Here is a 27,441-nt window from a genome sequence, read left to right as displayed (position 1 = left end):
ATATCTGATCATATTTGAAAGTTTTCATCTTGGAGCCCCATCGGCCATAGGGTTCAAATTACTAACCTGTTATGGCAATAAGTCTGTTATATCTTACTATATGTTAGACGTGGGTCAGGGAGGAGAGGAATTTTTATTACTTTACTGCTCTTACTCTGGGCCACCCAAATTTTACTGTGTGTGTGTGTGTGTTAAAGCAGCTTACTTCCATATTTCATGGAATGGGTTTACCAGAACTTTCATTATTCAGACTATCTAGATAAAGTTAAGTAAATGAATTTCTTCTAAATTAAACAAAGCACTATTTTGACTACATCCAAGATTTAGCAGTTCAGAATTGCCATGTGTTTGATTTCAGACTGCCACTGAAACCCCCTTTCTGAGCCTCATGTATGTATTTGGGGGAGGGCCAGAGTTTCAAGTGTTTTCTTTTTTCCTTAATACTGTAACTTGACAACTTTAAAGCCATGTGAACAGTTTTGTCTGGACTCTAAAGTACAACTTCTTTGTAGTTTAAATTACTATAAGGAAGGTTTACTTTTCATTTTAACTAAAATGTTTCATTTATATGTTTGTGTAATAGAGCCTATCAAAGCAACATCATTTCTGATCCTCACAGTCTGTTTTATTATCTGTGGCTAATGGGTGTGTAATCTTCCTGGGGGAGGAGACATAGGAGTGGGCTTTTGGCGTGGGTGGGGAATCTCCACCTCCCTCCTCTCAAATTTCCCCTGCGAGCTTTCTCCCAGTGAGTGCCTCCGCGTGCTTACCTTCTCATGCTGCTTCTAAACTTCATCAGAGCTGAATTCACACTGCTGTTATAGAAGACACTGTGTATGTAGTAACAGGTAGCATCTCCCAAACCCCTGCTGTGTCAGCCCTGTTAAATGTTTTCTGCAGAAGTCTTCCTCTCCCCTTGCATAAACCCAACGGCGGTTTGATTATCCCCACTTACACATAAAGAGAAAATGGGCTCAGAAAGTTAAGGGGACTTTCCCAAGGCCACACAGCCAGCAAGCAGCAGGGCTGGTTCAGACCCAGACCCGCTGATTCAGAGCTGGTGCTGATGACTGCCGCCTACCGTCTGTGATGCTCGGGCGGGGTCTCACAAGCAGTCGTTGAGCATCGTTGCTCTTGTCTACGTCTCTTGGCAGCCCCAGGGGCTCACAACCCCAGTATCGGGGCTGAAGGGGTTCTTTTTCTCAGGCACCCTCTTAGGACACAAGACCTTGCTCCTGAGTGCATACTGAGAAGTCTTCATTTGATTAATGTTTCCTTTCTATGTCTGGTAGTTTTTCAGACAAAAGAACAGTCAATGGACTGTATTTTTCTGAATAAGGAAAGGAATAGTAAAAATGACAGAGCTGCAGAAATTTTTATTTTTCTACTCTTCACACCATACCAACTTTTTAGCTGTACGCGTGACAACCCACGCCAGAGCTGCTGGGTACCAGCCCCATTCCTGCGTGTTTTATAGCTCTTCCACACCCCGACCAAACAGACACACTTGTTGAGGGTGGAGATGATGGCTTCTGGCTCTTTCCTAGCTGGTTCCAGGAGAATCACTTGAGCATAGGAAAGGCTGTCAGTAGTTGCGGGCTGCTTACATGGGAAAGCATGATGCTGCTGGAGTGACCAGCCTTATTCTGAGAAGGAACAATGTCAGCGTTTTGTGTCACCTTAAAGGTTTGGGGTTTGCAAGGAAGACCCTGAGTGGAACAGGTGAAGTGAAGGGTATGGAGCCCAGAGGCATTGACTGGAGGGAACCTGTCACCTGGAGAGCTGCACAGGTGAGGCCAAGCTGCTCTCACCGTCACCTGTGGGTCACAAACAAGGTTATTTGTAGCTGGCAGGTCCTTGCTTATATCTCCCATACGTTGAGACTGTTGAAGAAAGTGTGAATCACTTGTCCCAGAAAAAAAATTTAAATGTATTAACAACAAGAGGAGAAGTTTATTTGCATGGAAGATACTGTGCACCTTTTTTATTCATCTGCTTGAGTGTAGGTCGTTGCTAAGCCGAAGATTGTGTTGTGAGGTTTGAATAGGTAAATGTTATTAGTCTGCTCTCTATAAAGTAACATGAATAATTTTGTGCCGGATGAATAGGTTTGTTATTTTGGTATGCTTTTCTGAGAAGCAAAGCCAGGAGATTTCCAGTAGCAAAATGGGGAAAGAGAACTCTGTGGACAGTCTCAGTGTACAAATAATTCACCCCAATGTGGAGACAGCATTTCAGAGGAAAGGAAGTGCTCAGAGATCACATCACCTGGCTCCCTTGCCCCCGGTATTGAGGGCTGATGTTCCGAAGTGACGTACTTTGTCCAAGTTCACATAATAGGTCAGTGACAGAGCCAAGGCTGGTAGCTTGGTCTTGAAACCCCTCTCTGGACAGTCTTCATCTGCGGAAACTCAGGGCCCCACTGAGAACACCACAGCCAAGGCCACAGTTGGGAGAGGTGGCTTTTCCACCGGGTCCCCCAAGAGCAGAGGGTGAGATGCAGCTCATCATAAGGAGTGAGGCAGAGTGAACTTGCGAGGTGAAGGCTTCTTAGAAGGCTGCTGTTTTATCATAAAATTCGATGGTCATTTTACCATTCGTAACTCATCTGATTTGATTTTGATGGAAAGATAGTATTTTAAATAAACTTTAGTCCTTAACTTTATGTTCTCCAAATCGTCAAGTAAAATTGATAACGTATCTTATTTTGTGGCTTAAGCACTGGCCCCCAGACCTGTCCCTGAACCTGTGACCAGGCTGTTTCAACAAGCATGGTCGTGCAATAGAGGGGTTCAGCCCCCCCGCCCTGTCCCACCCAGAAGCTTTAAAACTGTGGTTCACAGCTCTGTCAGACCCAATGCCCCCTTTTTATATCAAGTTTTTAACAACCTGAAGTGAAATTCCTAGGTAGTAAAATCTACCTTCACACATAATTTCAAGTCAATATATTTTAACTGTAACATTAAAAAGAAACAAAATGAAAGTAAATTGCAGTAACAGAATGTGAATATTGAGAGTAACTCTTGGGAAGGTTCTGAACAAAGCCATGTATGATTTTCCCTTGATTTCTATGCAGATTGCATTCCTGGAGTATTGAATGTATGTTAAAACTACTCAGAACATATTTTGAATTTATATATGAGTTGGAATCAGTTTGTAGGTGTGAAAGTTATCATGTGGTTTTTCTATCTGCCTGAGGAGCTGATGGGAAAGTTCCTCGTTGTACAGGCCTGTTTGAGTACAGGATGGTTGGCATGCCATGCTCTGCCCCCCAAATGCCATTCATCCCCCTTCCAAGCACTGTGGCTTCTCAACACCCCCCCCCAACAGTTCCAAAATGCCCTCTTCAGTGTTGGCACTCCTCCCGTTGACAGCTGTCATCCCAAAGCACCTTCTCCTCTGTGGCAACCATAATTACAGTCACGGCTGTAAAGAGCAGGCCCCCTCGTGGCGGAACTTACTGTGATCCCTGAGTGAGTGGTTTGGAAAGATGAGATTTTGAGACTGGAGTAAAATGCATGTGCAGTTGAGGGACACTGTGGCAGTTGAGGGACACGGTGGCAGCTGAGGGACACGGGGCAGTGGACACATGTGGTACACCACCATTTCTGAGTTGCCAGCCAGTATGCTCCCTCTCCTGTTCCTGCCTGGTGCAGGAGAGCACATTGCCCAGTCTGCTTGGTTGCTTTGACTAGCAAACTATTTTTAGACTCTACTGCATATGAGGAGTTGGGGGTTTACATAGAAAACAAAAGTTGGTGGCTGTTGCACTTTCTGCAGCAAAGTCAACTCAGGAAAATAATAAAGATCAGAGAGGAAATAAAAAAAATAGAGATTAAAAAAGAGAAAAGGTCAATAAAACCAAGAGCTGGTTTATTGAAAAGATAAACAAGATCAACAAACCTTTAGCCACGCTTACCAAGAAGATAAGAGGGAGGACCCAAATACACCAAATAAGAAGTGAAAGAGGAGATATAACAACTGAGGCCACAGAAATACAAAAAATCATAAGAGACTACTATGAACAGTTGTATGCCAACAAATTGGACAACCTGGAAGAAATGGACAGGTTTCTAGAAACATACAGCATGCCAAAACTGAGTCAGGAAAAAACAGCTAATTCAAACTGACTGATTACTGGAAATGAAATAGAATCCATAATTTAAAACAAAACAAAACGTCCCTGCAAACAGAAGTCCAGGACTATACGGCTTCACTTGGGGATTCTACCAAACGTACAAGGAAGAATTTATATGTATCCTTCCCAAACTCTTCCAAAAGATTGAAGAAGAGGGAGCACTCCTAAATTCATTCTGTGAAGCCACCACCACCCTGACGCCAATACCAGACAAAGACACTACAAAAGAAGAAAATGACAGCTCAATATCTTTGATAAATATAGATGTAAAAATCCTCAACAAAATATTAGCAAACCAACTACAACAACACATAAAAAGGATCATACACATAATCAAGTAGGATTCATTCCAGGGTCGCAAGGATGGTTCTACATATGCAAATCAATCCATGTGCTACATCACATCAACAAAAAGAAAGCCAAAAACCACATGATCATCTCAACAGAGGCTGAAAAAGCGTTTGACAGAATTCAGCATCCATGCATGATAAAAACTCTCACCAAAGTGGTTATAGAAGGAACATATCTCAACATAGCATAGTAAAAGCCATTTGCAACAAACCCACAGCCAACATAATACTCAGTGATGAAAAGCTGAAAGCCTTCTCGCTAAATTCAGGAACAAGACAAGGATGCCCACTCTCACCACTTCTATTCAACATAGTATTGAAATTCCTAGTAATAGCAATCAGAAATAGCAATAAGAAAAAGAAATACAAGATATCCAAATTGGAAGGGGAGAAGTAAAACTCTCACTGTTTATTGATGAGATGAGAACCCTAAAGTTCTCACAAAAACTCTTAGAACTAATAAATGAATTCAGCAAGGTAGCAGGATACAAGATTAATATACAGAAATCTGTTGCATTTCTTTACACTAATAAGGAAGTATCAGGAAGACAAAGTTAAAAAAAACACACACAAAAAAACCTTGTTTAAAATCAAGTCAAAACAAACAAACAAAAAACTGGGATAAACTTAACCAAGGTGGTAAAAGAGCTATATGCTGAAAATTATAAAACATTGATTAAGGAAATTGAAGATGATTCAAAGAAATGGAAAAATATCCCATGCTTTTGGATTGGAAGAATTAATATTGTTTAAATGTCCATACTACCCAAAACAATCTACAGGTGTAATGCAATCTCTACCAAAATACTCGTGATAAAATACCCACAGAACTGGAACAGATAATCCTAAAATTGATATGGAACCAAAGAAGGCCCAGAATTGCCAAAACACTCCTGAGGAAAAAGAACAAAGCTGGAAGCATAACCCTACCAGACTTCAGACAGTACTACAAAGCTACAGTAATCAAAACAGTGTGGTATTGGCACAAAAACAGACACATAGATCAATGGAACAGAATAGAAAGCCGACACACCTACGATCAATTAATCTACAACAAAGGAGACAAGAATATACAATGGAGAAAAGACAGTCTCTTCAACAAGTGGTGTTGGGAAAACTGGACAGCTGCATGTAAATCAATGAAATTCGAATACTCCCTCACACCATATACAAAAATAAACTCAAAATGGTTTAAATACCTAAATATAAGACATGACACCATAAAACTCCTAGAAGAGAACATAGGCAAAACATTCTCTGACATAAACCATAGCAATATTTTCTTAGATCAGTTTCCAAAGTAAAAGAAATAAAAGCAAAAATAAACAAATGGGACCTAATTAAATGTAAAAACTGTTGCAGAGCAAAGGAAACCATAAACACAAGGAGAAGACAACCTATGGACTGGGAGAAAATATTTGCAAAGGATGCAGCTGACAAGGGGTTAATATCCAAAATATATAAACTGCTCACACAATTGAATATCAATAAAACAAACAACCCTATCAAAACATGGACAGAAGACCTAAATCGACATTTCTCCAAAGAAGACATACAGATGATCAATAGGTACATGAAAAGATGCTCAACATTGCTAATTATTAGAGAAATGCAAATTAAAACACAATGGGTATCACCCCACGCCGGTGAGAATGGCTATCATTACAAAGTCTACAAACAATAAATGCTGGAGAGGGTGTGGAGAAAGGGAACCCTCCTACACTATTGATGGAAATGTAAATTGGTACAGCCACTATGGAGAACAGTGTGGAGGTTCCTTTAAACACCAAAAATAGAGTTGTCATATAATCCAGCAATCCCACTCCTGGGCATATATCCAGAAAAGACAAAAGCTCTAATTCAAAAAGATACATGCACCCCAGTGTTCATAGCAGCACTATTTACAATAGTCAAAATATGGAAGCAACCTAAATGTCTGTCGACAGATGACTAGATAAAGAAGATGTGGTATATATAAACAATGGAATGTTACTCAGCCATAGAAAGGAATGAAATATTATCATTTGCAGCAACATGGATGGATCTAGAGATTATCATACTTAGTGAAGTAAGTCAGAAGAGAAAGACAAATACTAGATGATGTCACATATGTGGAATCTAAAAATAATACAAATGAATCTACAAAACAGAAACAGAGTCACAGACGTCGAAAACAAACTTATGGTTACCAAAGGGGAAAGGGAGGAAGGACAAATTAGGAGTCTGGGAATTAACAGATACAGACTACTGTATATAAGATAGACAAGCAACACGGATATACTGTATACCACATAACTGAATCACTTTGCTGTACACCTGAAATTAACATGACATTGTAAATCAGTTGTACTTCAGAAAAAAAAAAAGGCAAGTCAGGAAAGGGATTCTGTGTCACAGCCTCATGGTTACTCTGCACTGTCTGCAGTGAGTTGTAAGTCACCTTAACATGGGGCTGAGTGTGTTCTCCAGCGAATCTGAGATCAGGCTTGCCCAACAGGAGCTGTATTCCTTCCTCATTCCCGGGAACAGTGACACGTGGACAGAGGGCCCCTACCTGTTTCTAAACAAAACTGGTTCTTTGTCACACAGCAGGCTTTGACTGCATGATATTCCTATTATATTTGTACAAGTGAACTTTAAATACATCCTTTAACTTTTCCCAAGAGGTTATAAGCTACAGAGGTAACATGTCATGTGGCCTGAAGAAAATTCTACCATCACAGAGCATTAGGGTCACTGATTCGCACGTCAGTAAGGAGCAATACATCTCCCCAGGCTCTGCAGGCCAGGGTGGGAGCTTCTCCCATAGCATCATCTTGGTGCCTTTCCAGGCCCAGGGCTGGCTCATTCTAGGTGGAGTAAATGCTGGAAGCAGCTCAGGCCCATTTCTCAAGAGTCATCCTAGAGTTATGGCTCACAAACCCCTTCCAGCTTCTGTGTAGAATTCTGGAACCCCAGCAGAGTTTAACAACAGAGTAAGAACTTTTTCTGTGATTGCAGGGTGAGAGGTCTTGGGATATAGGATTCCATAATCTGCTTGAATCCCAGGAAAGCTTCAAAGCTCGGGAAGTGTACAGACAGAGTCAGGACTCCGGAAGTCGTGTGGGGCTTTTTAGAAAGCTGTTGAGTCTACCTCCTGGGACACCCCTGTCCTCTCCAAGCAGGCAGGACTTCGGCTCCACCAGTGTTTTTCATGTTTCTGTTTTTTTGAGCATCATGCTGTGGGGGTAAACAGGTAGGAGCCACAAAAGTTTGCAATACCAATAGAGCTCTTTACAGCCCCAGATGTCCCTAGAATGGGGGTGCAGGGTACTGGGGGTGGTGTGTGGCCACTCCACCCTCGCGCAGTGTCCGCCATTGCTGACGACACCCCCACCGCAGACAGGCGGTCAGGGAGGAAGGAAGCTGTGCAGAGGCAGGGCACACCTCGCCCAGGGCTTTCTCCTCCTCCCCTAGTGAAGAACTTCTCTTTTAGTTCTGCTCAATCCCCAGACCAAGCTGGACTGTCCCTGTGTTTCCTGACCCTGAAGAAAGGAGCAGACGCTGTCTTTGGATGACTGTTTTATTCAGCTGGGAATTTCTGGTGCTCCGAGCAGGAGGCCTGTCGGGGTCACTGGTAGAACAGGTGTGCATCTGTTTATTCGCTGACTTTTGTGTCCCGCTCTGGTAGAATCCACTTCTGCTGTGTGGTCCGATCTAGAACTAGAGCTGATCAAGCCCTTGGTATAGCACAGAGACTCATCACCAAAGTAACTCCTGCTTTTGCTGGTGACGTTTTCACATAGCTCACCAGCCTTTCTCCAGCCTGGAGAAGGAGAGAGAGAAGCACCACTTCGATCGTCTGTCTCCCCAGCCAGCCTGTGGCCAGTGGCCTCTGTGCCATCATCCCTGGACCCTGCAGAGAACTGTAGGGCTGGCATCCCAGACCCTGACTGGGTGGCCTTGGCTTTTTTTAACCATTTGTTTAGGAGGCCCAGGGCTCAGCCTTGTGCTTCCTTGTGTATTTTTAGCATCTCTCAGACCATACATATCACCTCAGTATCAGAGTGTTGTCTTATTTATCCCTGGTAAAATACGAGGGTGAGTCCAAAATTAACCACACTCTGGCTGTAGAATTTATGGAAGTTTTAATATAACTAGAGTGCAGATAATTTTTGACTCACCCTCGTAAATTGTAAAACTGGAACTTTGGAATCAAGGGTTCAGCTTTTTCGAATTATTTGGTGATAAAAGGAATCTTCTCTTCCCAACAATGTCCACTGTCAAAGGGCGCCTTGCTTTAAAGCCCAGTGTCCATAAAGCTCTGTTTGTGGGGTTCCAGGTCAGGGCGGTAGGATCCTGGGGGGCTGTGTCCCCTGTGAGGGGCTGGGACTCTGGCATTCATTCCCCACCAACACTGGGCGGTCCTGAGAAAGCCAGGGAGCCTGGATCTCCTCAGAGGAGGCCCGGCTGGGTCAGCTCCTCCCTCCTCTCCTCCCTAATCCCGGAGGCACAGCAGGAACGGAGAGGGGGGCCCGGATGGTGGAGTCGGGGGGCAACACTGCAAAGGTTTTTAGCAACAGAACCAGGTCGACCTTCTCACAACAGTGACCTTGGTTTTGGTTTCGGGACTGCTTCATTTCTTTCCTTCCTTCTCTTTCTCTCAGCCTCTGTGCCCTTCCCCCACCCCCTTCCTTCCTTCAAAAATGTTTGCTATTTATTATGAAAAATGTCAAACATACCCAAGCAGAGATGGGATAACAGAAAACAGAGGTCGTCGCACTGGAGGGAGCAGCCAGCTCCCTGGGGCCGCGCTGAAGCCCAGACAGACGGGCCGCGCCCGAGGCTCTGACTCAGCGGATCTGGGGTGGGGCCTGAGATTCTGCATCTTTAACAAGCCCCAGGGGCTGCTGCTGCTGGGGAACAAGGGCCCCCCTTCCCGACACAACCCCCACAGCTGCCAGCCTATGGCCACTTTCCCCACCTCAGCGAGGTCCTATCACATCATCCTTGAATGTCTTAGGATGTATCTCAACAAAGATGGGCTTGGGCACAAAAGGAGGGTTCGGGGTCCAGAGCCCCGCCTGTTCCAAAACCCCTTTTGAGGACAGTGGGCTGAGCGACGAGCAGTGGGACGGTGGGGCCTGGCCACCAAGCTCTGGGTGAGAGCGTGGCCGTGCCAGTGCCCCGCAGTCACCGAGCCTGGGGCTCAGTGGCCAGTGGAGGACCCACCGACCTTGACCTCCAGTGGGGGCCGAAGGGCGATGGCTGACGGCCATCGCAGGGTGGGGAGCCTGTGCAGTCTCATTTCCCAAACCTGCTTTTAAACCCCTGTGCCGCTTATAGTTTGCATCCTAATTCCATCTCCTTTCCTCCATCCTTTCCCTTCGCCCATCGTCGTCTCCACTGAGGTTGGGAGCTTGGCAGAAAGGGGCTCAAGGTGGGGAAATATCCCATCTCTGAGGCCAGAGGTGTCTGTAGGCTTTGTGGGTGGGTTTGGGTTTGAGTTTGGGTAAGCGGCATCCTGTGCACACAGGCACCTGGGTGGGGGTGGCTCTTCTCCAAGGCTCTCTGGCTCCTGGGGCTACATGGGCCTCCTTAGGACCTTGGGCTCCTGTTGCCCCTCCTGTGTCCTCTTGCCTCTCCATTCTCTGGGCTTCATCCTTGGCATGTGGTTCATGTTCTTGGGCTCCTTTGCTCAGAAGCAGCCCCTCCTCACTCCTGGGTCCCACGCCGCCCTCCCCACCTCTGCTCCTGCTCCCCACGTTAAGCCAGAACCATGTTTCCAAAGCAAAAGTCAGACCCCGCTGTGCTCCGCCTTCTTCAAACCCATCAGTGGTTCCGCGTTCCTTCAAGATAAGGTTCCAGATACCAGGGCAGAGCCTAGTGCGGGTAGCCAGCCCTCGGGACTCCACCACCCCATCCTAGTCCCTCGCCACCCGCCCCCTTGCCCTGGCTTTCTCCCCTTTGTTCTTCAGTGTTTGGATTTGGGCTCCTGTCCTCCAGGAAGCCTTCTGGCCTCCCGGATGGGTTACATTCTCCTCCAGGGCAGCCCCAGCATGGTGTCTCACCCACCACACCACTTGTCACTTGTACATGGTCCCTGATTGCTTTGTGTGCAGCCCCTGAGACGGGGCCCCAGACTGCACTGTCCTTCCGTGGCTGTCTCAGCAGCGCTGTGTGGCCTGGGCTGGTGGCCTGGCTGCTGATGGCCAGGGAGCTGCAGTCCCCTACAGGTGAGGGACAGAAAGTGAAAGTGTGCATTTGGAGACTCAAACAGTCTGACAGGGCTGTGACCTCAAGCATGTGAGTTTATATTTTGCAAAAGGGTCAGTCTGCAATGAATTTGTCCTGCACCACCTGAAGCCCTGGCCGGGGGCATACTGACCCCCAGAACCACTGCCTGGTGGTCGGCACCTGCCTGATGGAGGGCGGGGCTGGGCCTCCCTGGAAATACTGGGGGGGAATGAACTCATGCATGAAGGTCACCAGGGTGGACCATCGCTATTTTGTACTTTTTGTTGATTGAATGCCTGGTCTTATCAGACGTTTCCTCCGATGCTGTCTTTCCTGGTCATTGTCTGTGATGCTCTGTGTCTGGCTGTTTTGTGTTCTTGGCAACGTTGGTGTTTTAGGGTGAACTGTGTTGTCAAAGCTCTGTGTGGTTTTTCTTTTAAGCGTCTCAGGCTGTGTCGGGGTTATTCTGCTGGTACTGGTTTTGTGCTAATGAACATGGCTGTGCACGGGTTTTGTGCCACCTCAAACGCTGGCTCGTGTATCCACTAGCTTTTAGCCAGAGTCCCAGAAGCAAGCATGGTTGTTACCACTTCCTGTGTCATGAGAGCCTAGTTCTCCACATATGAGTCATGTAAGAGTCCTGTGAGAGGTGGGTGCTTCATGTGGGGTGACTGCAAGCATTTGAATCTGTACTGCATCATGTGTCTCCTTTCCACATTCTAGTCTAAGGTGAAGCTTGACCATATTGACCTGTCTTCAAGGTCGGCTGGCTCGTGTCCTCATGGGGAGTTTGTCCTATAACTTGGTTCATTCATGTGGTCCCTTTATCAACCCAAGTCCATGTCCCTAAGGTCAGGGGTTGTCCTCAGGGACAGGATAGACACGCTGCGTGGACGTGAGGACCAGAGAGGGGGCAGACCATGCCGGGAGCCCTATCTGGGGGAGGGGAGGGAGGCCCACCAGGGTAGCTGGGGTCTACTGGGACATGATCTGGGAGGCCTGCCAGTCTGGTGGGGAGGCTGCCCCAGGTGGCAGGGACTACCTGCTCAGAGAGGTGGTCTTTTTGAGGATCTTTGCTCAGGTCCCAAGCAGAGTTAGAGCAGATAGGGGTGGGGACTGGATAGACAGGCCGGGGAGGAGCTCAGGCTCTCTTAGGTCACAGAGGCACCCACGCTGTGAGAGCAGGAGTCGTCCCAGATTCACCTCTTTGTGTCAGTTCTCTGCAGCTGCATAACAAATACCCACAAAAGTGGCAGTTTAGAACCACACACATTTATTATCTCACAGTTTCTGTGGGTCAGGGGTCTGGGCACAGCCTACTAGGTCCCCTGCTCAGGGTCTCCCAAGGCTGCAGTCAAGGTGTCGGCCAGGCTGCGTCCGTTCTGGATCTCGGGGTCCTGACCCAGCTCACGTGGTTGGTGGTGGTGTTCACGTCCTTACTGTTGTGGGACTAAGGTCCCGTTTTCCTGCTGGCTGTCAGCTGGGGTCTCTCTCAGCTCTTAGAGGCCCCCACATTCTTTGTCATGTGGCCCCTCACGGGCCCTCTCACACATGGCAGCTTGCTTTTGCGAGGCCCGCAGGAGACTCTGAGCTCTAGACCCACTTTTACAGGCCTCGCCTGATGAGGACAGGCCCACCCAGAAGCAGCTCCTCTTTTGATGAACTCAAAGTTGGCTGATGAGGGACTGTCATTACTAATGCATGTCTCTGTGCAGTATAAAGTGACCCAGTCACAGGGGTGACATCTGTCATTCTCACGTTCTGGCCACACTCCAGGGGAGACGAGAATGTGGAGCATGTATACCCATAATGGGAATCTCAGGGACAGCCTAGAATTCTGCCTGCCATGCCTCTCTCCCCCGGGCCCCTCCGGCAGCCCCTCTTCCTCCAGCCCCTTGCCTCTTTCTTACATTCTCATTCCTCCACCCCTCTCTTCTTCCTCCATACCCTCCCTTCTCTTTTCCCAACCCCCTCTCTGTTCCTCCCCCTCCCCCCCAAGCTAATGGGCTGTGGCTGCCTGGTCCACACTGGATTAGACCCTGAGCCAACAGGCATGGAGCCCACGGCACCCCCAGGAAGGGCTGGGGAGGCAGCTGCACTCAGTGTGGACACAGACTTCTTGCTGGCCCATCCACAGGGCTGTAGGGAGTCAGTGTGGCCAGATGTCAGTCTGTCGAAACTTCCCCTCCCCCTGCTCCAGTTTGGCTGGATCCTTTTATAGACCCATATAGAGTGGCTCATCACACGATGTAACATGGTTTAGAAAATTGAAAATGGCAATGAGGTATCAAAGTTCTGATGCAGTTGTGATTTCTGACACCCTTGATTTGAAGGGCCTGGGCTCAGGTTGCTAAAGGAACCACATGAGCCAAGCAGGTTGTAGAATAAATTCCTTATAAGGACATTAGCCAGCCGATCTCTGGCAGATCAGCTGTGGTCAAGTTTCAACTTAGATTACAATTTAGAAAGAAGACGAATTTGTAGTTCTATACAATATAATTGTGGGCTGGGGGCAAAGGACGTCCTTGACGTCAGGACCTGCCATCCTGATGGGAGCCTGAGGTACAGGGTGCCTGGCCCTCGGAGAGAAACTGGGCGATGGGACACTCGGGCCGCCTCACTGCTTGCTGGCCCCAGTGACCACACCGGAAGCATGCTGGCCGTCTCTGATGGCCCCATTTTAAGATGATCGAGGGAACATCGAGACATCTGAAAGCTGTGTCAGAACTGTTGGAAGAATTACAAGTGTATTCCCATGAAAAGTTAAGTGGAAAGAAGGAGTTTGACACCAGGAAACCTGGATCCTGGCACCCTTGCACCATGCAGCTCACTGAGCCATTTTACCACCTGCAATAATGAACACGCACAAGATGTGTAGAACGTGAAACAGGGTTCAAGTGCCATGCCCGACAGCATTGGTTGGTCCTGGTCAAGCATTTTACATGCTCTCAAGTAGAATAAGGCTACAAGTTGACAGGTAGTTAAGCGGAGGCAGATTTTATTTTCATATAGCAGTTCTAACGACGGGAACCACTCCACTCTGGTCTTAGGCATCTTGGGATAAGATGGGCTTCCCACCCCTCAGGTGCTGAAGGGGCAGCTGAGGGGCAGCAGCGTGCAGTGAGGGCTGACCAGACAGGCGTTCTGGAAAGCAGGGGCGGAGTCCCAGCCCTGTGACCTTGGACGGATCTGGCGGCCTCTCTGGGCCTCTGCTCTGTAAAGGGAGGGGTTGAACCAGTGGCCTGTGGTCTTGTCCAGCTCTAGTGCTTTGCTCCATGTGTTAATCTGCCATCACTCTAGAGGAAGGTGGACTGCCCAGCCCAGCCACTTAAGGGCTGTGTGACCTTGGGTGCCTTACCATCTCTGTGCCCTAGTTCCCTTATCTGTTAACTGGGCGTGGTAACACCATCTCCCCAATAGGGCTGTTATGAGGAGTCCACGACATAATATACAAGAAGCCCTCAGAATAGCGCCCACTTGGCATTTAGTAAGGGGTCAGTAAGAGGGAGTGATCGTGCCTGCTGTAACTGCTGTGGTTCCTGGATCCTTTTAATGCTTACGAGTCTGTGTTACTGTGTATTTATTAACCTCTGGACAAGAACATCACCGTGTCCTGGACAGGAGCCGCTGGTCTGTCTCCTAACACAATCTCCGGGTCTGTTGCAGGCGGAGGCCAGGCTGGCGGCGAAGCGCGCAGCACGAGCAGAGGCCCGAGAGATCAGGATGAAGGAGCTGGAGCGGCAGCAGAAGGAGGTAATGCTGGGCTCCTGGGTGGTCCTCGCAGGAGGGGTTCTTCCAGGCGGAGCGGGTATGCATGGGGGCACCTGTCCCTCTGATGTTGCTCCCAGTTTGAAGGCACTTGGGCCTGTGACTTTGGTTCAATATCCGCCCAGGGCGTGGCATAGCATTCGGATGCCAGATGGCCCGTCCTGGACCCTCCACCTATCGGATCCTGGGATCAGCCTCCACACAGAGCACTTGCCCGCGTGCGTCTCCCCGGCCCAGCCCTCTGGCCGAAGGAGCCAAGAGGTGCTGGCTCTGGACTTGAGCTGCTGAGCTAGACTCCCCAGCCTCCGAATTAAAATGTGAAAGGAGAACAGGTTATTATTTGTTTAGGCTAACCAAACAGTCTCGTTTAAAAATACTTCCCCTGTGGTTTTTACCCTTTTTAATAAGTTTCATGAGGCCTGAAGCCCATGTGTGATACAAAGAGCAGAATAAACACTGAATGAAATAACCAGGGAAGAAACTGCCCTCCTGGGAAGGTGGGTAGTAATGTGTTTACACTGTTAATGCTGTTTGCTACTTACTTTCACCACCTTGAGCTGGAGCCAGAAGCCACGTGGGCAGCATGAGGGTTCTGTCACTCGAAGCTGGAGGGGTGGGCTTTCCCGTGACCTTGAAGCCCACGTGGCGAATGAGCAAGTCCGTCTCCACGGGCTCTGCCTTCTCCTGTGGGCCTCAGCCTTGAGGGATCTGGGGAGCAGCCCCGCCAGGCCCACCGGAGGCTCTTGTTCTGAAGATTTGAATGTTTTTTGTTGGAGAGTCGGCCAGCTGCCTTCCACGGAGCTGATTTTCATAGAGTCTGGTTTGGTTCGCGTAGCCAAATTTTCGAAGTCGACCCCGTGTTTTAAAACTTGTGAGGTTTCAGATAAAACTCTAGATTTCCAGTTTCTCATGAAACCACTGCAGTTTCTGCCACGTTCCCAAGGTCATGTTCCGCACAGAGGCGAGGGGCTCACTCTCACTCTCTACCTGACTGTGGGGTTCGCAGCTCCGAGTGAACTCGTCTACTCGGGGGAGGGGCGTGGCCAGGTTTGAACTTGAGGAGGAAACCTTTCCCATGTGGCTCCAAGACGGGTTGAAGGTTACTAGAAACTCAAGCCCAGGGGTTAGTTAGGAGAATCGTACCTGGGTCCCAGTGATGGGATGGCAGGGGCCACCGAGGAGGCCCCAGAGTGATGGGGATGGGAGGGGACGTGTCCCTGAGAGAAAGGCCACACCGCAGGCCAGCAGTGATGTTGGGAATTGGCCTGAGCAGAGGGGTAACAGCCACACCTTGACCTGTATTTTAGGCATCACTTGTCCTGTGTTTATACGTAAATGAAGACTAAACAAATATTTGAAAGTAGATCACCACATTCTTCCTCATTGTTGGAAATACAAATACAGTTGTAAGTTCTAGTTTTTATGATATTTTGCCTCTAGAATTAATTTAGTATTTTAATTTTGGGGGCTTTTCTTCCTTAATTTACTCAGAGAAGCATGGTTTCACATTTTCTCAGTGCCTTTCCCCCAGAATCACATTTATTATTTTAAAATTGGAAATAGAGACTCCTGAATTCTCACATTAGTTATTTGGACTTTACAGTTGAGCTGAAATTTCCCAAGGCTGAAGCCCCTCTCTGCCCCCATCATCTCAGTTAAGGGTGAGGATGGGAACCTGATTCCTTCTCATCTGTAAACAACCTCTGGGGTCTGAACATGACCAGGAGTCATTATTGAAGGACATTCAAAGAGACACTGTCAGGAAAGTCTGCGGGGAGGTGGAGAAAAGGGACAGATCTTGTTTTGTAGACCTTTGTCACTTACCTGTCTGAGACAGTGTCACTTGGGCTTTAGGAATCACCCTGATGCCAAGAACCAGGCACCAGACTCTGACATAAAGAGACTCATTGGAGGCCACCTAATGGGATATTTCTTTTAGCCTGGGCTGTTTTTTTAAGTTAGAGATTTTATTTATTTATTTGTTTGTTTGTTTATTGGGCCAAGCCACATGGCTTGTGGGATCTTAACCCCAGCAGTGAAAGCACGGAGTCCTAATGCCTGGACCGCCAGGAATTCCCTAAAAATTACAAATTTTAAATGACAAACTGATTTTTCAAACTGCCTGGTGTAGATGTCTGTTTATTTATTTATTTTTAATTTAATTTTATTTTTATTGGAATATAATTACTTTACACTCTTGTACCAGTTTTTGAGGTACACCAAAGTCAATCAGCTGTATTTATACACATATCCTCATATTCCCTCCCTCCCTCGACTACCCCCCTCCCTCCCTATCCCGGTAGATGTCTGTTTAGAATCTTCCCGTTCATTCAGTAGCTACTCTCAAGTCCCCGTGTGCAGGACACTGCCAGCCCCTCCCCTCTGCTTTGGAGACCAGCTGGCAGGGAAGTTTGTGGGTTAATGCAGTGGTGTCATCACAGTTTGCAGGGTGGGGGCTGCATCCTCCAGCCTCCAGTGGCAGCAGCAGCTCCGGCTCCTCTGTTGATCTGCTCCCCCTGCTTCTCCTACAGCCCCGTCTTTTTTATAGTAAGGCCTTAAAAGAGCTGTAAGAAGAATTTTCCAATATTTTGTTGCCCCTCCAGGTTATGCCACATTTGACTGACTGTCCACACTGCACCCTCCTCCCCGGTAGTAAGTGTTTCTGGTGGCCTGGGGCTGTCCCTTCCACTCTGTTGTTGGAGCTGGATCATTGGACTCGGGAAAGATGACCTTGAACCTGTCAGAGGGCCTGCCTTTGGTCTTCTTGGTGGTGTTATCAATGATAATCATTTTATCATTTGTCTCACAAGTAAGAAAAAGTTACTCTTACCAAGAATACAAAGGTAAAATTTCTACAAAATCCAGGCCAAAATGAATTATATAGTATATGCATACATATCTATATTCCAAATTATATTCTATCCTTAATTATGGGTAGAATTGAATTAAATATATAGCTGATAACAAAACAGCATATTATAGAATCCTTTGGCAGAAGTTCTTGATTTAGAAAATAAAAGTTAAGAGGAATTAGGTTAAGAATCCATTTATTTGAAGGGCCTCCTTTCAAAGCAAAGCACCCTTTTCTCCCTTTGAGTCAAAGGAAATCCCCTTCTGTTCCATTTTAATTCTACAGAGTGATCTGCTGGTGAACTCCTGCATTTCAGTTGCAATATTTCAAGCTGCAAAACTTCAATTGCTACCCAAAGATGGCAAACTAAGTCAGGGCCATTTAATGTTGGTACTGTGAAATGGGCTTTGGATGTCTGCAGGGGATGGAAGTGACTGTGTCCCATCCCCTCTCCCACACCAGGCACAGTGCTGCCCCCCCCCCGCCCCAGAAGCCTCACCAGGCCCTGGGAGCCCAACTGCACTCACAGGACAGGGGAGCCCAGAGGACTTAAATAACCTGGCCCCACCAGAGCTGAGATTCGAGCTCAGCTCCTGTGCAGCATGGGCTGCCCTAGGGTGTCTGGTACCTGCGAAGGACCTCGGGCTTTGCAGATAAAATCTGATTAAAACCTGGGAAATTTGATTAAAAATGCCACCATTTGCCTCCCTCCATCAGACACAGAAGCGTCATTTGGTTAGTAGATGGCATTAGAATTTTGAAATTCTTTTTTTAAAATTTATTTTATTGAATTTTATTAAAATTATTTTATAGTTGATTAACAATGTTGTTAGGTTTTTCTGTACAGCAAAATGATTCAGTTATATATATATATATATATATATATATATATATATATATACACTCTTTTTCATATTCTTTCCTTTAAGGTTTATCACAGAATATTGAATGTAGTTCCTTGTTGTTTATCCATTCTCTATGTAATAGTTTGCACTGAAATTCTGTATTCTTGCACTAAAGACACTTACGTGATTCACAGCCATGAAAATGTTTTGCTGTGATTCAAGGTCCATGGAACGTCTCACATGAAAACAGTTTGCTAATTGGGTGCTCTCAGCATTCAGCCACTGCAGAGATGCTTTCAGATGTGGGAACAGGTTTCCAGTGTGTGTGGGCCTGAGTTGTCAGAGGACCCAGAGGAAAGCATGCCTTCACTCTGGGGAAGGTACCTTAGGTAAACATCACCTTTTTAAATGTACCCTTTGTGGGTCAGCGGCTGTATGACCCTTCTCCCTGCTGTGAGCTCAGGGACAGGCAGGGGGACGTGGAAGACACCTTCTCTGCTGAACGCACCCCTTTCTCGGGATCAGGCCACGTGCCTGACGGCCCAGCCCCATGCTGTGAATTATCTGGGTGCAGAATGACACCCCGGGTTGGGGGGGGGGTGCCCTGTGTCTGTCAGGGAGGAAGCAGAGAAACCACTCCAGTCAGCACGGGGAGTGCGGACGCTGAACGAAGAAGCTGCAGGTGGGAAAAGCCAGGACTGGGAAGAAGGCCTTCTGGCGATGAGAGTCAGGTGGCGGAGGCCTGGAGGATGGAAGGGGGCCCTGGCTCTGCCCCGCGGTTTGTAGGAATCTGTGAACCCGGGAGCATTGACAGACACACAGGACCGTTTCGCTGTCATAAATTCGCGTGCTTGGGACAGGAGAGCATTGCCATCTAAAGTGTATGTCTGCCTCCTCAAAAAAGAGATGTGAAAGGTTTAAGGTAAAATACATGTATATCTTATTAATAGTTAAAGAGAACTGGGGTGGGGCTGGGGGGGGTTGGTGGTCGGCAGGGACCTCCTGGAGCCCCTGGCGTGTGGCAGTGCTGGCCCCGGGTGCTGTCACATTCTGGAGAAGGGTCTGTCCAAGTTTCATTGACAAGTGAGGAAAATAGACCTTAATTAGACAGTTCTCCCAGAAGCTGAGAACGTGGCTGGGCCAAGATTCAAATCTAGAACTGAAAAAGCTGCAAAGCTTGTAGTCTTCCCAGTACCTCGTCTGCCTCCAAATCAGGCAATATCATCAACAGTGAGAACAAAGGGCAGCGTCAGTGTGTTACCCTTGGGCTTAACCTTGGCAGAGAGCATGCTGGCACTCGCCACCAAGGGGAAGTGGAAAGATCCACGTAATCCTCGGCATTTTACAAGCAGAAGCACACCTTGAAAAACAAGTTTTCTCCTTGGTGCTGATTCGGGGCACGTCATGTAAACACAGAACAGGCCATTGTGTCCGCCCAAGTGTTACCGGGAGCACAGGAGCAGCAACTGTTCATCTTGCTGTTTCTTGATGCGACTCACGTCCGGGGCTGGGGGAGTGTGCACAGGTGTGCCTGTGGCTGTGCATGTGTGTTCGTGTGCACATCTAGAAAGAGGAGGCAGATGAGCTTGCAGGTTTGGGGATGCGTGTTTAGGACTGAGGACGGTGTACAGACAGCACCCCTTGGTCTCCCCTCTGCATATCACATCTCTAGGCCTGACTATTATTAGAAGTTGCACCACAATCTGAGGTTATACAATCTGCTAGCCCGGGCACTGGCATTTTAAGTTGTTGATTAAGTGGAAATGAATATGCTTTGGAAGACCCATGTTTAACTAGTAGGGTTGATATTTTGGTGTAAAACTTGAGAAACACGATGCCTGTTTCCATCTGGTGGCGAGCCACCCCACCTCTGCACAGGTGCTTCTGAGCGGGGCCAACACTTTCCTTGACATGGAGGTCAGCTCAGCTGCAGGCGGACAGAGCCTGTGAAAGACTGGAGAGCAGTGACTGTCCCTGGAGGGTCAGGAAAGCAGGAAGCTGGCGACACCACTGGGAGTGTCAGAGGTGGATTGTGGTTGAAGCCACACTAATGCCTGGGACCCTCGAAGGCCAGCGTGGAGAGGGAACGCAGAGGAGAGGTGAGCAGTGTCACCAGCGCTGGAGGAGTGTAGACCTGTCATCAAGCCCCGGTAGACTCTGAGGACGTGGGGGCCTCGAGCCAGCTGCAGATCTATCCAGATGGCCCAGGCAGCCCCAGCCCTCCTTGCCGCCCACTGCACCCTCCAGAATGGTTCTCTTCACCCCTGCAGATGGTGAGAACCAGCTACATTAGCTGTGCTCGGGGGCTGTTTCAAAGGATTATGAGCTCCTTTTTAATGAATTTATTAGGAAGAGTATGTAGATATTCTTTAGGAAGTCTGAGTGAACCTTTTACTTTGTCTGAGAACCTACACAAATGGAAAAAAAAATGGTGGTACGATGACCAGGTGATCTGACGATGGTCAGAGTGCATCTGTGGTTGCTGCTGACCTGATGAACATTTCTGTTGGAGACAGAATGTTTAATAGTCATAGTGTTGGATATATTGATCTATGCTCACCCACGTAGGACTAGAGGCACCAAGTCTCAAGTCTCGTAGTTGTGGCAGTGCCTTGGACAGTGGCTGATTCAGTAAAAATTTTGTTGAATGGATGAATGAACGAATGGATGAGTGGAGTAGACATCTCAGTGGTACCTAGGGATTACTACAAAATTGGGAGAGCCCTCCAGAGCACACTAGTATGTCAAGGTATGATAATAAACTTTTAACATTTTTTTCAGTTATAGCCTAGTGATCACTCCATTTGACTGGAATTTTCCTGGTATTCTGTTTGTATCAGTATGAACCAGAACGTGAAAGCATCTTTCTTCACTCTTTGTGAGTTCGACCAGTTTGACTTTCCAATTAAATTTCTGTACCTTTTTGTTAAACTTTGATCACTGTGAAAAGAAATTTTAAATTGAAGATGAAGTTCTATTTCCCATTAAGGTAACAGGTTATACAAATCTGCATTAGAATAGTAGCAGGATTCTTTAGACTTGGGTGGTTGTGCCTCTTTCACCAATATATCTAAAATAGAATGTAAAATCTGTTATGAAATTACTGATTAGTTCAACGAGACTTCAAGAGGCTTTTTTCATTCATATTTTACCAGTTTTTACTTTTTTTTCAATATGGCTTTTATTCATATTTCTAGGTACTTACAGAACCTTTCTTTCTGATGTTTCTACTTCTGTAATTGGATTTTATATTTCTTTCCCAATTTCTTTTGCCCTTCTCTGTAGATCTATCAGGTTCAAAAGGTAGGCTCTTCCTTCTTTATTTTCTAATCTGCATGTACTCTTTTTCCCTTGCCAAGGACCTAATCACCTTTCAGAAATAATGCCTTTGATTGAAAACTCATCGAAGTTCTTACTGCTTCTTTTACTGCTTTATTTATGAATTGGTTTAAACAAGAATGCTTAGGTCCCCACTTCAGTCTTCAGGTAAAGCAGCTGTCAGCACACAGTTCTGTGTACTGAATGCTTTTCCCATCTCCATTCTTCTCAAGAAATTAGAAAATTGTTTCTTTAAGAAAAAAGATTAATTCTAAGACAAAATAAAATCACACTGCAGAATTTGGAAAACCTTTTGAAATCAGACATTTAAAAAGAAAGATTATCCTCTCGTATAATTTTATTAGTAAGTGTTTAAAATACCAATGCATATTACCATACATTAAGATACTATTACATACTGATTTAAAAACTGAGTAAAAAAAGAAAATGATGATATAACAATAAAATCCAATAGCTTAAAACAAACCTGCCTTGTATCCCAATATTCAGAATGCTAACATGCATCTCTGTTTCCTAGTATTTTGTAAAAGCAGCTTAGGTTTAGAAATAAATGCACTGAGCAGGCCAGACACAGAAAATAAAGAGAAAAACAACCAAGTCAATGAATCCTGACCCAGGAATAAAGAAGGAGTGAGGGGTTCCCTGAGAACTTATAGAAAGTGTTTACAGTGAGTCTTTCCCATGATTGAATTGTTGTTACAACATTTATAATAGCTTCTTGTTTATAAATTTATTTTGTTTATAAAGAACTATATTTGTCTTTGAGAGCAACTAAGAAAAGCAAAACAAGATGACTTAACTTCACAGGTTAGAACATGCCAGTCCTTTAAACACCCTATATCAGTAAATTGAAAATTCTGTTTTTTGGACTCATTTACCAGCTACTGTTCCAAATTGTGTTTCCTTCATGCCCACCTCACTTTGCATAACTACTTTCCCCCCAAAGTATCAAGAAACCAGTTAAGTAGGTGCCAGAATCTAGTTGGACTTTGTTAGTTTTTGCAGGGTCCACTTGGAAATGTGTATTGAAGCTAGAGTTCTAAACCGCATGTAGAGAATCTGGGTAAGAATTTCACAGGTAAAAGGCAAGGCTGGGAACCATCACTGTAACTGACAGAGCAGGACATAGTTGTCTAAAACCTAGACAAGGGACTCCTATCTGGTCATTTCCTCTTTGATTCATTCCCATCTGGTGCTGGATCAAGATTGATTTCTTTTTACCAGCTCACCAGGGGCACACCCTTAGAACTTTGTCAGAATGGTCATTTGTATACAAAGTACAACTTGAGAGAGCACAGGAAGCCCTCCATGGAAAAGCAGATATACATTTTTATAATAATGATGTGTCCAAGAGAAGGGAAGGCTCTCCTTGTCACTAAGACTTCGGAAACGGAAAAGGAGGCAGTAAGGTTCTGTGCCAGCCTGTGGGCTGTCTTCACCATGGTTTCTCTTCTGTTGAATCAAAGCTGTTTCTGAAAGTCAAACACTTCTGCGTTCGTATGGCTTTTGCTTCCCTCTGCATGACTCACCGGCTAATCATAGCAGTTTACATTTGCAATATTGTACACTTTCTAGAGTTTGCTGTGCTGCCACTGCTAGCTAACACCAGGATTACTAGTTAACCGCACTTACTGTTTCCAGGGGTGTCTTCCCTCCATGGAATGGCATGGCAATGTAGCCAGAGTTACAGCAGCCATTTATAAGGCCACCTTTCGAACTCGACGGAAGATTTTAAATACTGGTTCTTATTTTTGTCCTAAAAGAGTAATAGGTAGAATGCAGTATTTGATATGGGTATAGAATTGGCCAAAAAGGAAAATATGGAAGTAGAAAATCAGATAATACAGACTTCTTTTGGAATTTACTTCTTGTCAATTTCTATAGGCCCCTCCTTTTTAAAAACCACATTTTCTTTCTTTCTTTGTAATTAAGCCGTTATGTAAAGGAGGGTTGATGGCATCAAATTTTCATATCTGGGATTTGACAATGAAAGCGGGGCTACCATGAATTGAACGCAAAATAGCTTTAAGCTGTTGCATTTCACTTAAACTGATGTTAAAACCTGACTCTGGGAAGTGTTTACTTTTATTTCCTTTCTCAATTTATAGTCTAAGGAAAGGAACTTACAGAAAGATTTGGCTCATGTACTTTGGATGTTAGGGTTCTGTATTGGTGGAACGTTTAAGTTAAATTCTCCCTCCTAATTTTTTTCTTCCAACTTTCTACTTACTGCCAACTTTAAGAGAAAGGGGCAAGACCATCGAAGAGCCATATATATATTTTAAATCTGGCCACCCTTCAAAATAAATGGAAACTAAACCAAACATAGCAGCAGGCTGTTTGGGTCATTGTAAAACAATTTCAAAAATTGTCATGTACTTCTAGCATCCAGTTTTTTCTTCTGATTTTAAGCTTTTCACGTGTGAGGGGAAAAATCCCATCTGTGTTATATGATAGGGAGGTTTGGGTGGTTATTTCTTGATTTTCTTATAGAAAATTGAGGGAAAAGTGAGGAGAACAGCAAAGCCCCATTATTTGAGACTCTACCTGGGTTCCCATCTAAATTTCGATTTGCTGTATTTAGGAAGAGTAGTACCCATCCTGAATCTGCTTTTCTAATTCTGCCTTGGGCATTGCGGTTCAGACAAGCAAGGTGAAAACATGGAAGTGTTGGCTAAAGCAAAAGCCAAACAGAATTTGTCTTCGCTGTACCAAGACCTCTTCTGCAGCAGGCTGCTTGGCCATCTTGCCATCAGTAGCATATTGTAAAGACGTCCACAGCCCAGAAATTCTCGAGGGCCTAAATTTAGCATAGCTATCAGATAGCTGGAGCAAGTCTACCAGAAATCTAGGGGTCAGCACACAATTTCTCCCCCTTTCTTCTGGTTTTCTCTTTCCTGTTGTAGCAACATGGGAACGGCTTTGGATTCTCTTAAATAGTGTTTTAGTCCAGTGGTACATTTGCTCTGAAGGCATGACCAGCTTTACAGAGGGGCTTGAAATGCTGCTGGGCTCAGTTTAAATTCCTGGTCTCTATGGAGGCCACCCCCTCACCCCAGCAATGCTTTGTCCTGGGCTCTCTTGTCTTGCCCGGAAGGAGCAGGGTGGGGGGTCTCTTCACAGGCTCACAGACTGAGTGGGGGGGCGGCTGCCTCTGCAGAGCCCGGCCGTGCTCTTCCCTGCTTTGCTTTGGCATGTTACCTTGACCCTGCAGCTTGGGCAACAGTTTGGAAATGCATGTCAGAACAGTGTCCTATGCAGTTACCATTTCACTTCTTGCCTAATTTTCTTTCCCTTCTGTCTATAGAAATATTATGGGCTGGATACAAAATGGGGCGACATCGAGCAATGGATGGTAGGCCTTGAATATGATTTCTAAAAGCTTAAATGGTTTGTAATTGGATTCTTCCACACTTTAATTACATAGCTAGATCCCTGCTGCACCCTAATTTAATGCTGAGAGATTTCCTTCCGGGGATGTGTGCATCTGGCCTGGTTGTTTACGTCCCACGTGAAGTCTGGTTAGAAAGCGTCCTGGCCAGGCGTTGGTGTCTGGTCTGTTCAGTAGCAGCTGACTCCTGGAGCCTCCAGGCCAGCGTTTGTGGGGATCTCCACTCCCACCGCCGCCCTGATCTCCTCTGTGGCGGGCATCCCATTGGGGACACTCAGGCTAGGCGTGGGCCCCCGGCACGAGAACCTCCCCGTGATCATCCTGTCTAGCCAGTTCTAGGTGGGATCCAGAGGATGTGTGATGCTGCATTTCCTTCACTCTTGAATGCAGTCAGTTGCCTGGTCACCTCATTCTGACCTTTATCTTTCACTGCTGGGTATCCCCCTCACCTCGTCCACTGTGTCTGGGAAACCATTCTCTGGTGAGAAAATTCCTTTACCTTCTCACCCTGTTTCCTGGCATGATGTCTGTGTCCTCCTAAGTCAATTAAGAGCTGGCCTGCCCCTCACGATACCCTTGTCCTTACGACCCTCCCTGGGGAGATGTCGCCCCACAATGGAAGGCTCTGGTGGGGGGTGTTCCGAAGCCGTCCACTAGTCCCGAGAGAGCACAGCTTGGTGCCTCCTCTCATTCATTCGTCCACCTGAGTGCTCCTCACGTCTTCCTGTCCTTGTTATTTTGCTGACTAGCCTCATGGACATCATCACATACTTGTAGCATTTGGGAACCTGACCATTATGGAAATGTCCTATTAAATGTCCCTTATACATAAAATAATCTAAGGAAATATGAAGTTACCTAACATCTTAGAGGTCTGTGTATAATATAAAAGAAAACAGTTGTTAAAATATAAGGAGCACAAAATTCCTCTATCTAAAAAATTATTAAGTTCAACCTCTGTTATGTGTAAACCATCATTTTAAGCTTATACAGCACAGGCAGATGTATGTTTATCAAATCTGAAGACAGAGTTAAAAGATGTGTCAGTGTTTTATATACCACTGAGAAAGAAAAAAAGTTGCTAATTATAATTGTGAGCAGCTTTGATTATAAGATATGCCCCAACTTCAGAGACGTTCAAATGCAAAATGGAGCATCTTAGAATGTATGAAATACAGTAGAGAGGGTGGCATCCATATTGGATCTGTTACGAAAATGATTTCCGATTTCTGAAGGGGAGTCAGGTTTTGAATGTAAGAAGAAAAGTAGGTTGATTTAAATGGATCAGATTAGATTCGGAAAAAATTAAGACCCTGCTTTTCACCCAACACACACTTGTTTTTAAAGCCAAAATGAAATATGCCAATTATTTGTGTGCTTAAACCCTGCCAACCAGCCCCCACTTTAGAAGCAAACATTTTCCCCCCAGTGGTTTAATTGAAGCCTTTAAGCAAAAGCAGAGGAAATATTTGTTTGACATTTATATCAGAAGTACTGTATTATGGAGTATCTAAGGCTTCTTCTGTGTCTGCCTCTAACCTTTCTGTGCTGTTTCCTCCGTTGCTTTGGTAGGAAGACAGTGAGCGCTACTCCCGTAGATCCAGAAGAAACACGTCGGTTAGTATTGTGTTCCTTCATTACCTCGCCATTCTGACTGAGTCTGATTTGCAGTTTTAGTGGCTGAAATACATAAACTGTCTCTCTATCCATCTGTCTATATGCATATACATCTATCTGTAAATCTGTATCTATATCTATATCTTAATGATACTTATGAAAGAAATTAACTGATACTATTACCTAAACAAAGACTGTGAACTCAGCTTTTAGCATTTTGACCTAACTTTGGTGAGTGGAGTATTTGAAAATTTTCTGAGAATTAACATATTCATGACAGTTTTACTGCTTTTTTTGCTATTGAATACCCATGAGTAATTTGCAGAGTAACATGCATTAAGCTATATGTTCGTAGGTTACCAGCGAAGTAAGCAACACGACTTTAATAAAATAAATTTAAAGCTGTGTTGTCCAGAAACAGTCCTCTGTTAAACAGAGGGGCACAAACAAAACCCTTCTGGCGACAACCCAGGCTCACCTGCACTGAGATTTTCGGAGGGGCCTGATCTGCCGTGTGTGGGGTCGGCCGCTTCCCGCTGAGCGCCGGGCATTGGTTTCTCTGTGTGTGTCACATTGTCTCCTCATGGTTGTTTTCATCCTTTCTTTTTACCAGGCATCTGATGAAGATGAGCGCATGTCCGTGGGTAGCCGCGGAAGCCTGAGGGTCAGTAAAAAACAATGGTTGAGTTTGCATGGTACAGTCCACATCCACGTTCCCTGCCCTTCCATCCCTGCATCCAGAGGTCTTGTTCGTTACCCCTGTAGCCTTACAGTCAATAGCTTAAACTAAGATGCTTATTTAAAATCTATTCAGTGGTGGGATGTTTCTTTGTGATGTAGAGAGACTATTGATAAGCATAGCACTTTTGTTGTGTCTTTCTCCCCAGAGTGGAAGTCACCATTTTTTCATGTTGGTCCACATCACA

General features: G+C 45.8%; 1 protein-coding gene across 27 annotated transcripts in view; it reads left to right on the top strand.

Annotated features, from left to right (window-relative positions):
• The window catches only part of LRRFIP1 (LRR binding FLII interacting protein 1), a 146,415-nt gene that overhangs the window by 66,406 nt on the left and 52,568 nt on the right, over positions 1-27,441 (top strand). For 16 of the 27 annotated variants that reach the window (XM_057744875.1, XM_057744878.1, XM_057744874.1 and 13 more), the window contains exons 2-6: positions 14,371-14,457; positions 21,454-21,471; positions 24,815-24,862; positions 26,471-26,515; positions 27,129-27,179. In XM_057744875.1, coding sequence (XP_057600858.1) covers positions 14,371-14,457; positions 21,454-21,471; positions 24,815-24,862; positions 26,471-26,515; positions 27,129-27,179 — 249 coding nt within the window. The remainder of the gene's footprint in view (positions 1-14,370; positions 14,458-21,453; positions 21,472-24,814; positions 24,863-26,470; positions 26,516-27,128; positions 27,180-27,441) is intronic. The other 11 variants (XM_057744858.1, XM_057744867.1, XM_057744877.1 and 8 more) reach the window with 3 other exon arrangements.

The sequence above is a fragment of the Hippopotamus amphibius genome, chromosome 8, assembly GCF_030028045.1.
Source record: "Hippopotamus amphibius kiboko isolate mHipAmp2 chromosome 8, mHipAmp2.hap2, whole genome shotgun sequence".
Taxonomy (NCBI): domain Eukaryota; kingdom Metazoa; phylum Chordata; class Mammalia; order Artiodactyla; family Hippopotamidae; genus Hippopotamus; species Hippopotamus amphibius.
The sequence above is the reverse complement of the archived record's forward strand: the minus strand, read 5'-3'. Positions and strand labels throughout refer to the sequence as shown.